Source organism: Mirounga angustirostris, unplaced genomic scaffold (assembly GCF_029215605.1).
Source record: "Mirounga angustirostris isolate CCGP_5_RB_7025 unplaced genomic scaffold, mMirAng1.0.hap1 SCAF_14, whole genome shotgun sequence".
NCBI lineage: Eukaryota > Metazoa > Chordata > Mammalia > Carnivora > Phocidae > Mirounga > Mirounga angustirostris.
In genome coordinates, this window is record NW_026991722.1 from 27,446,343 (window position 1) to 27,464,310 (window position 17,968).

Here is a 17,968-nt window from a genome sequence, read left to right on the forward strand (position 1 = left end):
GAAAACTAAGTTTTGCTTTATGCCACATTTTTGTGTTACTTAATATTGAGAAACCATTTAAGGAATAAGGTAATGATTTTATATATTGAACTACCTGAAGAATACGGAAATGTGTGCTCTCGTTTTCAAAGTACTTCAAGCTTTCATTGTTTCTGTGGAGGCAGGTTGAGGGTAGGTGGAGAATGGGGTAGGGAGATGTATTTGTACAATTTTGATGCATGCTGGCCTAATTTTTGCTCTAAATTTTCAGAACTTGATCAAGTATATATTGTGTTTTTTTTCCCTGAAGCCTTTTTAAGAGCTTGTAAGCAGTGTGTATAGGCAACTATTGACTTGCATTTAATACGAAATTTATACTTACCAGGAAAGTAATTTTAGTTAAAGGCTTAAGAATAACAGTACCATCACTGGCCGATTCCGTGACCTCCAGCCTCCTGGTTTACCTTCCCTCCCTGGACACCATGTTGGTGTTCTTGGGGCTCTAGCCTTTGCTTGTCTCTTCTCTTCACTCTTCATGGACAAGCCCCTTGTTTTCCCTGGTTTCCCTGCTGTGTTCTAGGTGTGCGTGACTCCCATACCTGTAACTTGATTCAGGGCTGTGTCCTCAAGAGCCAGACCACAGTAGCCATTCGACACAGAATTTTCATTCCTTTGTAAAGTACACACATTATTTGATTCAAGTTGAAAAAGTTAGTTTGTGAAAGATGCTAACCTGCTGTCTTCCGTCCCTGCCCCATAAGGCTCCGCCGAGCAGCTGCTGAGCCCCGAGTGTTGGAAAGCCACTCTGAGAGCCCTGGGCTGCTGTGCCCCAAACTGCCAGCAGGGGGCAGCTTCTGCAGAGAGCTCAGTGCTTCAGAGCTCTCCAGATGTTCTCTTGTCTGACAAGCAGGTGTGTAGCTTTTGGTGTCTGAAGTTTATGTCTCTGCATTCCTTTTCTGTTTCCTTTGCTATCTGTTTTTTAAACAGTTGGAACACATTCAAAATTTTTACCTAAAAAAGCTGCACTTCTGTGCATTATCTTTAAGAGCCCTGTGTTTTTGTCAGTCACTTTCTTCCTCCCATGCACCCTTTGCCTTTCTCTCACACCTCAGAGTCTGTCTTGCTCAACCGTTCAAGAGCAGCCCAGACCCACCCTCTGGGTGTACCTTCCCTCCCCACCTTACCCCACCCAGTTAACCTCACACCCCTGGCTCCTGTGGTCAGGTTCTCATGCAGCGTCCCACAGAGCCCTCAGTTTCATCAGTGTTATGTGATGTGGGGCCGCATGACAATGTACTGGAAAGAATGGTTCCTCTGCTTTAGAAAAAGAGTTTGAAATCTGCTGATTTACTTTTCCTATGCAAACGCCTTTGCAACTCTATTACAAAGTCCGAGCCCTCCATCACAGTTGACCCTAGTACTCGGCTGAAAGTAGACCTTTAGTAAGGACTCTTTGACCCGTCATTCTCTTTCAGGTAGTGGAGACTATACAGTGGCTTTCAAACTTTTTTTATAAGCTTCGGTTATCCACATTGGACTTTAAAAGCTTTGGTTTATTCTCAAAATGGAGTCCTTACATGGCTGATATGAAGACACTCTTGGGCTATCTTGTAAAACGGCTGCTTGATTCAGAAATGGCCTGCTTGGCTCAAGACGCATTTCCCAGCAGCAAAACAGGTAATATGCCCTTAGTGCACCACGGAGCAAGGTGCTCTGACCTTCCATTAGAAGAGACTTGAATAGACACATTAAGATATTTAAATCTTAGCAATAAAACTATATATCTGAGTGTCAAGAAGAAGAAATAGGAAATATATAGTATAGACGTGAACCCATCTATGTATCATACCTATGTTCACTTGCACACTGTGTGCTTGCTTCAGCTTGTCTCTGCCCCTCCTTCATGGGGGACGGCGCACGGAGATAGGTTTCAGTCTCCAGCTCTTTCTTCCTATATTTATCTCATTTGGGAAAGGGTTCTGAATATTTAAACATTTATCTTTTAAAAAATATACGGTATAAAATTATCCATGACACTGTGAGGTAATAAAAATTCCTCAGGAAATTCCATTGCAGCAAATGATGAAAACATGAGCTTAACTTAGTTACATGAAATGTGTTGTTTATCAACATAGGTTTGTGAGTATACAGATAATAAGTAGATTTTTTTTTAGCGTTATTAGTGATATTGACAAAGGATGAGCTTGTTTCTTGTCTCTAAAAATTTTGCTTTGTTTTTAGTGCTGAGATCCCTACATTCAGTAATCATCCAGCTCTTTAAGCCATGGATCTTGGTTTTGGAGGACCATGAAAGGTAAATCGTTTTTCAGAGATTCATATTCTTTTGAAATGTATAGAGTTAAAGTTCTGTTGGTATTTTGTTATGAGGGATGCGTCACGGATTTAATTTTTTATGTAGGGCCATATTAAATTTAGAAAATGCTTCCTTATGAAGGAAACTTAAGACGTTTTCTGCTTGTGGAATTGTTAGTTTGGTTGATCAGACCTATTAACTTTGAAGCAAAACTAGACACTTATTTCCAGTTTTCTACAAAAAGACGTTGAATAAATTTTGGTACTTAATTTCAGAAAAATGGGTGTTACTCTCCTGAATTAGATTTTGATAATATACTACTGTAAAATATGAGACTAACTTGATTTTATCCAGTACTCAGTTATTTATTTTTTGGAACTAAGTTGGCTTTTGAATTACTGGGTGGCAATGAACCCCTTTCACATGAGTTTGGAGATTAAATGAAAGCATGATGTTATGAGCATTTAAAACAGAGGTGTAGAAACTGTTCACATGCCGGGAGTTGCCTTCTGAGTCTATTTTCCCCTAAAAGCATACAAACAAAGCTAGGTGAATTTGTCAGGAGTTTGTTAAAATTACAACAGTGCTAGATATCACAGTGTTTGGGTGTTTTCACAACTACTAATCTGTTACTGAGACTCAGAAAACATGAGTGGCTTTGCTTCAGTCCCACCACGAGTGGGGGCCAGAGCCGGGAGCAGAGCTCAGGGCTTCCGACTCCCCTGTCGGGACTCTTGGCATTAGCCCATGCTGCTCCCAAGAGCTCGCTGAAGAAAATCGAAAAGGTTCTGGATCTTTGCGTTTGCTAGAGGACTGTCCTCAATCTGCAAGCTTCAGGATTCCGTGCTGACTCCGAGACTGTTGGCCATAATGCAGACTGCTGTTTATTTCCAGGAAGAACTAATGGGACTTATTTTGATACTGCATTTTTTGGGCCCAGTTCAGAAACTAAAATGATCATATAAAGAGTTTTTTTCTTTGGTTATTTCGAAATCTGTCCGTTTTTGGCCATCTTTCTGTTACAGGGATTTTTTCCCCATGTTTTCGGAAGACAAAACTGTGGAAGCCACTTCGTGGCACGTGTCTGAGGCATTTGAAATATAACCGAGATACACAGGGGTGTAAATTGAATTTAAAAAGGTGTTAATCTATGTAGACCACACATTTCTGAAACGTCATTGCATTGGAATGAAAGGTTTAGAAGGAAAGTAAATAAAATTGTGTGATTGTTATTATGAGCTACGATTCATCTCCAGGAATTCACAGCGGTTAAAGTGGTCAGAATGTGTTTGGGGGCTACGTAATACAGTGATCTGTAAGGACTGAGGCAGTCCCTAGATTCTGGGACCTAGAGTGATTTAATTACGGTGCTTTCCTTTCTAAGCGTGTGCTTCTTTTATTTAAAGCAGCCAACGACATTACCCCTGGCTGGAGAGTGATGCTGTGGTGGCCTTAAGCATTGTGCAGTTGTTCACGGACTGTATTGACTCTTTGCACGAGAGTTTTAAAGGTAGGAAGATGTTATGTTATGTCTCTGGTTAGTTACCACTTTTTTCCTAAATCATTCGGTTACTCTTTTGCCTCTGCTTTTCCTACTTTGTTTAATTTTATTTTAGTTGAGAGGCAGTCATCTTTGACCAAAGGAGGTCACTGATAAGTTGGTTGGTGTGAAGTTTGTAACCTCTTATTGTTTGTAAGGTAGCTCTGAGCTGCATCAGCCTTGGAATATAGGCAGCCATTCTCTTCAAATATTCTCTGTCCCTCATGTTGAACCTCATTCTATCTTCTGTGACTCCGACTTCTTTTTCATGTTTTCTTTCTGTGCTTCATTTTGGGTGAATTTTTGAGGACTCTCTTCCAGTTTACTTAGTCTCTCCAGCTGTGTCTCATCTGCTTTAAAAAAAAAAAAAGCCTTTGGATTTATTTCAATTTCTAGAAGTCATGTTTGGTTTTTTTCAAACCTATCCTCCTTTTTGATAGCGTATCATTTCTTTTGTTTAAAATTCTAATTTTTGTTTGTTTGAAATGTTTAAACATCGTTTCCTTTATGATCTGTTTGCAATAACTGAAGTTACTATTGGGGATGGCTTATGCTACAACTAGTTAGATGTTCCTTCAGATTCTTACACTTAGAGGCTTGTTTCCTTGTGGATTTTTAAATTTTGTATTGTGAGCCCGCATTTAGAGAGATTCGAGAGATTCTCTCTGTGGGAATTCCGTAAAGACAAGGGCTTGAGGGTGTGTCCTCCAGAGGAGATCTGCATTTGTTGCCAGTGGGAGTTGTGTAATTACTTGGCTTGTGGTTTCTCACTGTTGTGCTGTAAACAGACCCCAGGCTCACTTGCCGGCGGGCCTCAGTGTTCACAGTCAACTTGTTCCTCTCCTTGGCTCTGAGTCAAGGTGAAGGCAGAGATCTTACCATGATCTGCTCTTTCAGTGAGGGCCCAGTCCTTAGGAGACTCCTCATGCCGTTAGAACCCCTCAGAAGCCGACCGTCCACGGGCAGCCGAGGCTTCAATGTCTGTTCAGTACCCAGGTTTCCTCGTCTCTCTTTGCTTCTGGTCCCTGCTTCTGGCCCTGTTTACTTCCATTGAGCGAACGTAGTTCTGCATTTTCAGAGATGTTTTGTTTTATCTAGTGTATCTACAAGTTTTATATTGGGAGGTTTATAAAGACATTCGTTCCACACACACCCCCCAAGATTCTTGCAATCGCCTCCTGTTTTTCCTATCTCCAGTTTTTGTTCCTGCCTACTGACTAGATTGATTTTCGTGAAGTAGTATTTATATCCTATCATATTCATATTTCCAAACTTTAAAGTGTCGTGTTTCTGCCCAGAATTCCGATATGGCTGGCCCAGTGTACTTCAACATTATGTGATGGTTTCTTCATGGAAACCTTCCACTCCAGCCATACCGCTTGACGCACTGTTCTGCGAATGTCCTTGGCGCTCCCCTCGCTGCCCTTGCTCAGGCTGATTCCACTACCAGATGAAGCCTCGGGTACTTTATATTCTTTCGCACGTGTGTTTATGTGCATGTGTTTCTCGCCTGCCTCTGAATCTTCTAGCGCACCTCTGCAGTTTGAGTCCTTGGGCAGTAGACACCGTGATGGAGCCCAAATGCCAGAGATCTGTTTGGGGCGGTGGCCTCGGACCCCCGTGCAGGTGGGACAGCTGTGAGAGGCGAGTGGGAGGGAAGAGCAGTGCGCCTGCCTGCGGTGCAGCTCCGACCAAGGGGCGGCCAGCCAGTGGCCGGCGCCAGGCAGACATTCCGCCCTACAGCTCCCACGTTGGGCAGAAGTGGCCACTCTGTGCTCAGTTGTTGGCTCCCCTCGGGCACTGCAGTGGGTCCTGAGGGAGCGCGGCCTGCTGGGCACCTTCTGTTTCTGACTGGTCTGCCTCTGGGGCAGCCACATTCTCTGTGGCTCGTAGTCGCTGACTTAACAATGTGGCCTTCGACAGCTGTGTGTGTGTGTGCAGAACAGATTTAGGTTTGCAGCCAAATTGAGCAGAAAGTACCCGGAGCGCCCATATGACCCCCCCCACCTCCCCCACACAACCTCCCCTCCTATAAACACCCCCCCCACCAGACTGGTATGCTGCTTACAGCTGATGGGCCTACACTGACACCTCATTGTCACCCAAAGCTCATAGTTTACGTTACCATCCACTCTTGGCGTTGTACATTCTGTGGACTTTGACGGCTGTGTAATGACACGTATCCACCATTGTGGTATCCTGCAGAGTAGTTTCGTGGCCCCAAGGATCCTCTGTGTTCTGCCTACTCTCCCCCCTCCCACCTAATTCTAGGTGACCACTGATTTTTTTTTCTTGTCTCCATAGTTTTAGTTTTTTTAGAATGCCAAATAGTTGGAATCATATATTATGTAGCTTTTCATATGGGCTTCTTTCACTTAGTGATATGCATTTAAGTTCCTCCGAGTCTTTACATGGCTTGATAGTTCATTCCTTTTAGCACTGAACAGTATTCCATTGTCTAGATATATATATTTTTTTTAAGAGAGAGAAAGCGCACAGGGGGTTGGCGGGGTCAGAAAGGAGAGACAGAATCCCAAGCAGGCTCCACATCCAGCATGGACCCCGACTTGGGGCTCGATCTCATGATCCTGAGGTCATGACCTGAGCCAAAATCAAGAGTTGGAAGCCCAACTGACTGAGCCACCCAGGTACCCCATCATCTGGTACTTTTGATTGACCTTTTACATACATGCCAGATCTCTTTAAAAAAAAATTTTTGACCGAACTGTAAGATGTAAACTCTAGGTCCAGAAACATTATTCTTTTTATCCCCTACAAGACTTACGCAGTGCCATAATCTCAGTGTCTATTTGATAAGTATTGGTTTAATGAGTAACATATGAAATACTAACAGTAATCACTTTTTTTAGAAAGACAAACTTCTAGCTGCTTATCATCATCAAAAATATTTGAGCATCAAATTATAATCACAAAGGCACTATATATATATATATATATATATATATATATATATATATATATATATATATAAACTTTTTTTTTTTTAAGCAGGCTCCATGCGCAGCATAGAACCCAACATGGGGCTTGAGTTCACCATCCTGAGATCAAACACGAGCTGAGATCAAGAGTTGGATGTTTAACCGACTGAGCCACCCAGGTGCCCCTGTATGTTTAGTTTCTTAGTATAGGGGACAAGCACTCTCTCAGGCTCTTGCCTGTGTATATAAAATAAGAAAGTGGCTTGGGAACAGGAGGGTCCATGGCTAACATCAGGAACTGGTAGCTGAGTTCAAGGAGAGGAAACAGAACTATGCAAAGCAGGAAAAAGCATTTTATTATAGCCTTTTAGTGAGATCTTCTGATCCAGCTCCCTCCTTTTATTCATGAGAAAATGAAGACCCAAAAAGCAAAATGAATTTATCTGAGCTCACAGAACTTAATGTGTGTCTGGGCTGGAACTAGAAACTCAGTCTTGTCCTCAGAGATTACCTTTTAGACATCCAACTATATATCCATCCTTATTTAAACAAAACTATCTTTTATTCATATTTAAATAAATGCTAGCCTTACCTTGTCTTAAAAGGTTAAAAACATGTTGATGTTTCATGCTGTAGAATAAAGTAAGGACTGTGAATCAAGGGCACAGGTATGTTGGAAATGATAAAGCGATTGCTACCATGGGTTGATGCTCATTGGCCATTTTTCAAAAGCCACCACTAAGAACCACCATCAGGTTTCTCATGTTGTTGTGGGCGGCTGGCTCTCTCTTCTTTGACTACATTCATTCCTTTGCGTAGAACCAGAACATCTGAAAAGTTTTGTTTTAGACTAAATGCCCCTTATACTGGCATTCACTCTTGCGGGCACTGAGGTAATTGATACTTGTGACTTTAATACTGAGTGATCCATGTCGCAGAGGAGTGTCGTTTTAGAATAACTTAGCCGAGTGACAGTTAATCATCTAGTCGTACTGCACCAAGGGTTACGTTTTAGTCATGTGCAACATTTCCTTTTGAGCGATATTGGATTCCTCCAAGGCGCCAAATGAATGAGTGCTCCATGCTGGTGACTGATTATATGCTGAGGGCAGCAGACTGGAGGGATGCCTAGAAGTGGGTGGGGTTGTGCAAGTGTATTTGAGTTAAAAAGCCATTTAGCTAGAAGTTTTAAAGAAAAACTGATCACCCCTGCTATCTCCCACCTACCAGCTTCTCGTTCTGGTTCCCCAAGTAAGTAATTATAGTACCGGTCTTTGCTATTAATTTGCCATCAGTTTTTTGTTTTTTTTTTCCTGGCACATGAAAATCTTTGAAATTTGGTAATTATTGAGAAACTTAGGTTTTAGACTTTTAGTTCAAATTTTTGTTTTGTGTTTGTTTTTTGTTTTTAAAGATTTTATTTATTTATTTGACAGAAAGAGACACAGTGAGGGAACACAAGCAGGGGGAGTGGGAGAGGGAGAAGCAGACTCCCCGCGGAGCAGGGAGCCCGATGCGGGGCTCGATCCTAGGACCCCGGGATCATGACCTGAGCCGAAGGCAGACACTTAACGACTGAGCCACCCAGGCGCCCCGTGTTTGTTTGTTTTTAAAGATAACCCAGAAGGTCTTCAGCTGTGTTTTCTGCTTGAATTTTAGATAAGCTGTTGCCAAGTGATGAAGGAGCCCTTCGGTTACACCTGATGCATTATTGTGAAGCGTGTACAGCCCCCAGAATGCCAGAGTTCATTCTGTACGCCTTCCATAGTGCCTACCGGAGACTCCCATGGAGGGACCTGCACCCTGACCAGATGCTCATGGAGGCCTTCTTCAAAGTGAGCCCTCGCGCTCTGTGTCGCAGCCTGGCTCCTAGGGAGCAGCCTGCTCACTGCGGTTCTCAGGCCCGGCTGCAGTGGGTGCTAGAGTGGACTGTGCTTGCATTCTGTGTTGCCCAAATGGTGCTTGTGGGAAGCAGCGTTCCGTGGAATTCATTTTACTGCGGGAGTAGGCAACTGGAAGACATTTGTAGGACCATTTTTAAACCTAGGGAAAGATGTTGACTGTAGCATGGCTGTCAACCCTGGACTTTCGTAATATTGTTGTAGGAGTACATGGTTTAATGACTTTGTCATGCTCAGTCTTGGTGTCTCTGGGTTTGCATCTTTTTCTAGGACAGTATCATCAGGCTTCCATGTTGTTAAATGTTCTATTAAAGCAAAATGTAATTGGTACTCAAGCCATTAGTTTCTTTAAGCAGTTACATAAGGGAATAATGCTGTAGGAGACAGAAGTGCATCGTAACAACCAGTGACGCATCATAATCATATAAAGACCCGAAACGACTTGGAAAAATTGCTAATACGTATGTGAGTCTTAGCAGTAGAAGCAATAGTTACAAAAACAGCCCCAGTAGGTCACTTACATAGCACCCGGCATTTTTGTTGTTGTTCTTCTTAGGTTTCCATTTTTAAAGATTATTTATTTATTTATTTATTTATTTATTTATTTATTTATTTATTTGAGAGAGAGAGAGACAGCGAGAGAGGGAACGAGAGAAGGAACACAAGCAGGGGGAGTGGGAGAGGGAGAAGCAGGCTTCCCGCCGGGCAGGGAGCCTGATGGGGGACTTGATCCCAGGACCCTGGGATCATGACCTGAGCCGAAGGCAGATGCCTAACGACTGAGCCACCCAGGTGCCCCTTAGGTTTCCATTTTTAAAAGCCCCTTATTGTCTTGTCTTAGCTTTTTATAGTCGTTTCAGTTATTCAGAGTCACCAGTTCTTTTGTGTTTACTCCTCACTTGACGTCACGTTGATGACTGAGACACCATAAGTGCTTTAATTCCTGCAGGTCCACGGTGGTCTCTGACGGTCCGGGAAACGTACTGCGGTCTGTTAGCGCTGACCGTGGAGAGCACCCAGGGCTGTGCTTGTCAGCCGCTCCTCTGCAGCCGAGCTCCAGGGAAGGCTGAGGACGGCTGTCTCCAAAATAAAAGTTTAGGAATGATTTTATAGCCGGTTTAGTATATGAGATAGGTCCCGAGTAGATATTTATCACTACTATGAACATGGAAGAGAATGTTTGCTTAAAGAGCTGTAGGGTGGCTTGAAGCGGGCGGCCTCAGCTGTGTGACAGATGAAATGTGAGCACAGCCCCGAAGGGTCGGTGTAGACTCGGTGCCTCTAGGTATTTTAGTCTAATGAGAGAGAATGCTGACCTGGCCGGAAGCAGGAAGGCTTTCAGTCCTGTGTGTCCTTCTGGAGTAAGAAGGGATGTGTTTTGAGGGGTTTGGAGTGAGGATAGAGAACAGGTGAAAAAAAGAGGATGAGGAATAAAAGGGAAAAGAAGCAGCAGTTAATATGATAAAATGATGGTAGTCACAGGAGGGCATGAATCATCACCAGATTCCATTGACTGATTTTATAAATGGCTTTTTAATCTTCATTTTAAATAGAAAAATTTATAGCTAGCCATGTTTTATTTTAAACAGACTGCTGAAATGGGCTAATAAGAGTTAACTCTGACATTGATTATATACCGTAAAATACATTTACCACCCCCCCACCAATCCCTAATATATTTTAAATATCTTTTAAATAGGATTTAATTAAATATTATGCAGTCATCAAAAATCACAAAGTCTAATGATGTGGAGACATTTTTATAACATAACATTATACCAAAAAGGCAGTATAAAAATTATATACAATAATAGAGCGGGTCTCAAAGTATGGTCCTAGAACCAGCAGCGTCGGCACCACCTGGGAGCTTGTTAGAAATCCAAATTCCTGCTCTTACCCTAGATGTAGGAAATATAAAATTCTGGGGGTAGGGTCCCACAATCTGTGTTTTAGTGAGTTCTCCAGGTGGTTCTGCTGCACAATCAACTTTAGGAACTACTGACTAATAGATCTCAATCTTTGTTCTATCTTAGCACATCTGAGGATTGTGACAGAGCATTGGTGACTGTGGCAGGGATTTACCACCCTGGTTAGAGCTAGGGAAGGTCATTCCTCTCCTGTTACGAACTAGTGGAATAAATAATGAACTCTAAAGAAGCTGAAAAATGTATGCGTTCACTGAGGATGGAAGAAAAAATATTACAAATGTTAAGTCTAAATCTTTGCGGGGAAGGATTCGGACATGGTTTTTATAATTTGGGGAAAAAGTTATTTTTAAAATTCAATTTAGTAAGCATTGATTTATACACATTTTTAAGAACACAGACAGGTTGAAGGAAAACATTAATTTTGATTCATTTCCCTTTAAGGTGGAACGAGGAAGCCCTAAGAGCTGCTTCTTATTTTTGGGGTCTGTCCTGTGCGAAGTCAACTGGGTCAGTGTGCTCTCTGATGCCTGGAGCCCCAGTCCCCACCCAGAGACCCGGAGCATGATTGTCTGCCTCCTTTTCATGATGATTTTATTGGCAAAGGAAGATCAGCTGGTAGACCAAGCAGTAAGTTTGGAGAGCCTGTGATGAAGACTTGGCAAGGCTTCCTAGAGCCCCACTCCCTACGAGGTTGTAGCTTTTCACTTGTTTCCCTAACACCTCTGTCAGTGTGAATATCTGCTTGGCATATGGGATGTGCCTTCAACTAGGCGCCCGATTTTCTGGGATCGTTCATAATCTAATTCTGGGTTATGAAGGGAAGCACACTGAGTTAGAGAATGCAAGTCAATTTTATTTTACATCTCATTAATTGCTAGTTCTGCCACCAGATCTGAGAGTTCCTTTGAAAATTGGGTTCTGAATACTTACAGATTTTAAAGTTAATGTGTTTTTGCCAAGACCTTGGTTATTACTTTCACTAGTACTTCTAGCTTCAGTAGATACTTACTTGACATCTTAACTGTTCAGTGCTTATCATAGGCCATCTTAGTGATCACTCCATAGACCAGAGATACATATTTCTGGGAAACTGAGAACTCCGAAACTAAAGGAATATGTGTTTTATTTTTAGGATTCACCTCTCCTGAACCTCCTCGGACAAACAAGCTCACTCTCGTGGCATCTCGTGGATACCGTGTCCTACCAGAGCGTGCTCAGTTATTTCAGCAGCCATTACCAGCCAGCCATCATCCTGGCAAAGGAATCTTCTGCAGAATTAATCATGAAGCTCCTAAGAGTGTCTGCGGGCCTTTCCATTCCTACTGACAGCCAGAAACATCTTGTAAGTTGAGTGGGTGCTTTAAAAGGCAGAGTGTTCTTCAGGATTGTGGTAGTGGAGGTGCTGCTGAGGACAGTCTCAAACCCTGTGATGGCTCAGGTGAAAGAGTTAGAGGATGTGTACCATTGTGTACTCCTATTTTGGCCTCTCAGATCTTTTAGTTTTAATTACCTCTTTTGCTAAACCTTCACTTACTAGCAATATTACACGCTAACAAGAGGGCGAAAGGATTGAGGGCGGCAGCCTTTGGTTTAGAGATCTGGATGTCACTGGCAGCAGAATGGCAGCGAAATTATGAGCATGAATTTGAGGTCTGACAAACTCCGGTCCCCAGCTCATGGCCATTCCGACGTTTGTTTTCTCATCTGAGCTGGAAATAGTACTTTGCCTCAAAGTGTTGTTGTGAGAATTAAATTAGGTAGTGAATATAAACGTTTTTGGAAAAGTTTCTGGCAAGTAATCAATGTGTAATTAACATTGCTATTGATGTAGTGAAAAAGGAAGAATGTTCTGGAATTTGGGAGAACGGGGGTTCTGGTGTAATTGTTACCACAGATTTGCATATCCCTAGACACAGGGCCTTAGACACACACCTGTCTTCATGTGGCCTCCTGCTATGTCCTCGCCTCTCCCTCCCGAAGCATTCAGAGCAGTTACATGCCCCCAGGGGATACTCAGTTTACACTGCTCGCATGGATTCAAATGAATGCTCCTTTTATTATTTGTCAGGATGCAGTTCCAAAGTGCCGAGCCTTCACTCATCAGATGGTTCAGTTCCTCAGCTCCCTGGAACAAAATGGAAAAATCACCTTAGCAGTCCTAGAAACGGAGATGTCTAAGCTCTTGGATGATATCATCGTCTTTAACCCACCTGGTGAGTGGCCCATGGGCCGTCGTGTCTCCATTCAGTGGGTGAATCCCTGCTCTTGTGAGATCAGGGGCCTGGGCAGTACACTTTCAGTCTTGTTCCCAGAGAAGTGGTGCTTGGAGAGAGGATGGGCTCCCAGGGACACTGTCATGTCGGCACCAGGGGAGGGACAAATGCTAAGAACTTGAGGAGGAGTTGACACTGTCAGATGCTGGTGTGAGATTAACGGGACTGAGGGCTAAGCTAGACAGCTGGATTTAATAAGTAGGAGGGAACCAGAGACGGCCAGTGAGCAGCATCCCGAGATGCTTTCGCTCTTCACTGGGAGAGCCCTTCAGAATCACCTGTAGACGTGTAAAGAAACTGTGTGTGGAGAGCTTGTGCTCCTGGCAGTTTGGTGGACTGGGTATCCTGACTGCTTCTGCTGAAAACAACTAAGAATGCTGGACAAAATGTTTTTAGGAAACCGACAATGAAACTTGTCATGAGGTGGTGGGAAATCTTAGAAGTCAGAAGCTAAGTGAAAGGAGGAACCCATAAACGTAGATGGAGTGCTGAAGCTGGCTTCCCCCTTGGAGGCTTTTACGGGACCATCTTAGACTGGGGTGGGGTAGGGGAGCACTAAAGCCCAGGGCCGCTGGAGATGGGGGCCTGAAAGGAGCTCGTATGCATCACCCACAGGATGGCATCTTCAGTGTAAGGATGAGCCAGAGATAAACCTGCCCCTGGGAGAGGAGAGCAAAGTCAATAATCCGTTTGACCTGGGTGTTGGGTCAGATATCTGTGTGGTGGGGAAAGAGAGCTGTCTCTTTTGAAAATCAGTAGGCATAAGCTGACCCTCATGTGTGTCTGAGGCACAAATTCCTACTACCTAGACTGTCCAGAGAAAAATCCCTCAGCCTGGGAACTGAGTACAAGTTGTTCTGTGTCGGCAGTGCCGTTAGATGCCCAGGGGAAAGCACCCACAGAGCCACGTTGGAGAAACCCGTCTTCAGCTCTGGCCTCAGAGTTCCAAGGAATATAAACTCATAGTAAAAAAAGAAAAAGTCATAAAACACACAAGGAAACAAGGCACCACAAGCAAGTCAGCAGAGAACGACTTAAGATACTGAAATAATTAGTACAGTAAACAAAAAAGTATTTTTATCTATTTAATAAAATAAGAGAAATTTGAAAATGTCGGTAGGAGCAAGAAATTATAGAAATATACAGCTTTGAGGGAGAATCCGATATTCTAGAAATGTAAAATATAGCACTTGTAATAAAAACTTAATGGGTAAGTTTAACAGCAGGTTCAACTCATTTGAAGAGAAAATTAGTAAACTGGAGAATACATATGAACACAGTGTCCAGAATGTAGGACAGACAGAGAAAGAACATGGAAGCGAGGTTAGAGGGCCTGGGGGACAGGCCGGGAAGATGGAACATACATGCAGTCATCCAGTCAGAATTCCCGGAGAGGACAGACAGACCTGGGGGGAGGCAGGAATAGCCGGAGAGACAGCAGGGCTGAGAATTTTCCAGGGCCGATGAGCACAACACTCCTTAGATTCAGTGAACCCAGCAGATCCTAAGCAGGACCGAGAAATGCACATCTCTACACACTGTCACACTGTGGTGATGCTGCACGAGCAGCAGGGACAAAGGAAAGAACTCTCACACCCAGGAAGGAGGGCGGACGGTCACCTACAAAGGAACATTTACACTGCTGACTTCTCAGTAGCAACAAAGGAAGCTAAGACAGTGGAACAGCTTCAGTGTGCTGTGCGGAAGTGACTTGTAACCTGGAGCTGTAAACTAAGAGAAACCATCTTGCAAGGATGAGGGTGATGTAAAGATACTTTCATTGAAAACTGAGATTGTTTGTCCCCGTGACATCACTTGAAGGAAATCCTAAAGCATGTTCTTTAGGTAGAAGTAGAGTGATCACAAGTAAAAAGGCTTGGATTATAAGCAGGAAAAGTAAGCAGAGAAAGTAGTAAAATGTTAGGCACATATGGAAAACTACATAACCATGCATTTATGGGTTTAAAAAGCAAAAGCAAAAATTAAACTATATGGCCACAAGTACATGTAAGTTAGGAAGGAGGTTGACTTAAAAGCATCTAAAGTTTTAGTATGGTTTGAGAGGGTCAATAAATTGATTAAATTTACATCTTGGTAAAATGTGAATGTTGAAATTGCTAAGAAATTCACTAAAAGAATAGAAATAAAATGTATAATTTCCAAGTTAGTGGAGGGAGATAAAAAGGAATGGCCAAAGTGCATTCAGTCCAAAGAAGGCAAGAAAAGAAGCTTGGAGAAGGTGAGAAAAATAACCAAAATAAGATGGTAAAATTTAAATACATCAGCAAATGTAAATGGACAGGTACTCAGCTTAAAAGACAAAAGTTTGTCAGACTGAATTAATAATGAACATCCAGCCTTAAGCTGTTTCTAAAAAGTACATATAGAGCATAGGATATAGAAAGCTTTCTATAAGGCAATCATATCAGGCAATTATTAAATAGAAAGCTGGCGTAGTAGATTAATATTGGGCAGATAGGACTGTGAAGCAGAAAGCATTACAGAGCCAGGTGATCTTTAGGGTGTTTCCCTGCTTTGAAGTTGCATGACAAAAAATAAATAAAAGCGTTATCGTAGAGATGGAGTCATGGGAAATTGATAAAAGGTTTAATCCACCAGGAGCATATATTAATGATAAATGTATTTGTACCTAATAATACAGCAGCAACTGCAAATACCTGAGTGAAAACTGACAAAATTAGGAAGAGAAAAGTCAGATTCACTCACAGTAAGAGATTTTGCCACACATCTCACAGTAATTGATGAAGTCGAAGGAGAATCAGTAAGGCTTTAGGAAGTCTGAAGAGCCCCACTGGGTATAGTGAGCACGTGGACAAGATATGCCCTGTATATGCGGGATGAGTCCCCTACACAATGGCTAAGGAACCTCACCCTTGTTCAGCTTAAAGCCAGTCTCCACCAATCCCAAAGGACTGGTGTGCAACAGACCACAATGCAGTCAACTTAGGAATCAGTAACAAAATATAACTATACCCTGGAAATTAAGAAGCAAACTTTTAACTAACTGATGATGACCAAAGAAGCAGTCATAATAGAAATTTAGAAGATTTGGAACTGGATAAAAAAACAGAATGCATCCAAACTTGTGGGGTGCAGCTAAAGTGGGACTTAGTTTCTTGGCCTTCAGTGCTTATATTAAAATGTTAAAAAGATGAAGGCTAATAAGATAAGAATCCAGCTTAAGAGGTTATAAAAAGAATAGCAAAATACGATCAAAGACTGTGGAAAGAAAGAGATAATAATCCGGAGAAGATAAGTAGGAAGAGAGAGAGTGTGAAGAACAATGAAAGTGGCAGATAAACGTGTAGGTGAGTCTACATGAAACATGACTGTCTAAAACAATAATAATAGAAATGCCTCCCGGGGATAAGGCACCAGCAGGGAGAGCTGGTAGGGGTTAGAATGTTACAGAGCCCTGGCACTGCCTTGGAGCCAGTTAACATCAGACTTTTGAAAAGTCAAGAGTGCATGTGTAATTGGTAAGGCAACCACTGTAAGAATGTTGGAACGGTGTTTAACTTCCAGACCAAAAGAGAGAAAATAGAATAAGAAATAATGAAGTAAAAGAGAGAAAAAGGGATGTAGAATTTGGGGAGTAAATGGAAAGTACATTGTAAGATTGTAGATTTAGACCCAGTTACATCAGTAATTAACATTAAATATGAGTGACTAAAATTATCACACTGGATAAAAGAAGGGAGAAAAAGACAAGCCAGTAGAAAAAATGAACAAGACCCTTGAATTGACATTCTACAAAAGAGAATATCTAAATGACCAGTATATTTACAGAAAGGTGCTAACCATGTTAATAATCAGGGAAATGCAAATTAAAAGATGACACATCCACCATAGTGAGTACAGTTAAGAAGGTTTCGATACAAAGTTGGCAAGTATGTGGATGAATGTAACTCATGTACTGCTGATCACAGAGGAAATTGGTACAACCAGTTTTAAAAGTTTGGCATCTGTCATCTACTAGTTTGCATATCGTACGACTCAGAATTCCGCTCCTTGGAATATTCCAAAAGAAATGCACCTGTGCCCTGGGAAACGTGAACAGTGACTGTAGTTATGCATCTGAGGGGATCCAAAACCGGAAACAACCCGTGTGTTCAGTAGAAAGGATGAATTGTTGTAGTATATTTGTATAATAGAATGCAACAGTGAAAATCTGCCACGACGTGGATGAATCTCACAGACGTTTTAATGTTTACTTAAATACTGTTTGAAAATAGGCAACTGTAGTATTTAGGGAAGCACAGCAATTGAAAGCTGGTGTCACTGTCTGAGTTGGTTAGAATTGGTGAACAAAAAATCAGTTGAAATTTCTTGTACGTACCTGCAATGTAGATTTACTGCACAGGGTATATAATATGGTAGGTAAAAAGCTGATTCTGGGACCAGACTGCCTGGGTGTTCCACCTGCTGTGTGATCTTGTACAAGTTTTATAACTTCATCTGCAAAGTGGGGATAATAGTCATACCTGTTTCATATGGGTGTTGTAAGCATGAAATGGGATAGTGCACCTGACCTTTTAGCATCAGCCCCTCTAACCAGTAACACCCAGTCAGTGTTAAAAGAAAAAAAGAAAAATTAGCAGGCGATACCAGAGAAAGGGTTTTAGAGTTGATCAAATGTGTTTAGGCCGTGAAGGTCAGATAATAGCTGGCCAAGCACAGGAGGGGAGGGTGTTCTAGAAAGATCTTCCTCAGAAGAGTGACGGGATCAGATCTGGTTTTTAAGAAAACATTTGTTGGCTGTGTTGATGATGCATAGGGAGAGGAGAGGAGAGGGTGGGATCTGTTAGGAGGCTTACTGTATGAGTTTTTTGTTCCTGTGAGTCATCATTAAAAGGCACATTAAAATTACAGTTGCTTTTGAGCTGAAATTCACAGATAAGGCCTTAGAGAAGAATGCCCATACCCGTAGGAATACATGACAAAATATGCACTCACACATAGACATTGTTGAACTTATGTCTAGAACTTTGGTTCCTGAAGTCCTTGCTTTGATCACAATAAGTAGGTCTTACAGTAACATTGTTAGAGTTTATTTAACACTTGCAGGTGGGC

General features: G+C 42.2%; 1 protein-coding gene across 4 annotated transcripts in view; it reads left to right on the plus strand.

Annotated features, from left to right (window-relative positions):
- Positions 1-17,968, plus strand: part of EPG5 (ectopic P-granules 5 autophagy tethering factor) — a 105,928-nt gene that overhangs the window by 76,577 nt on the left and 11,383 nt on the right. For all 4 annotated transcript variants that reach the window (XM_045886788.2, XM_064577657.1, XM_064577658.1 and 1 more), the window contains 8 exons: positions 741-889; positions 1,455-1,656; positions 2,221-2,293; positions 3,700-3,803; positions 8,432-8,607; positions 11,043-11,228; positions 11,734-11,943; positions 12,670-12,814. In XM_045886788.2, the coding sequence (XP_045742744.1) occupies positions 741-889; positions 1,455-1,656; positions 2,221-2,293; positions 3,700-3,803; positions 8,432-8,607; positions 11,043-11,228; positions 11,734-11,943; positions 12,670-12,814 (1,245 nt within the window). The remainder of the gene's footprint in view (positions 1-740; positions 890-1,454; positions 1,657-2,220; positions 2,294-3,699; positions 3,804-8,431; positions 8,608-11,042; positions 11,229-11,733; positions 11,944-12,669; positions 12,815-17,968) is intronic.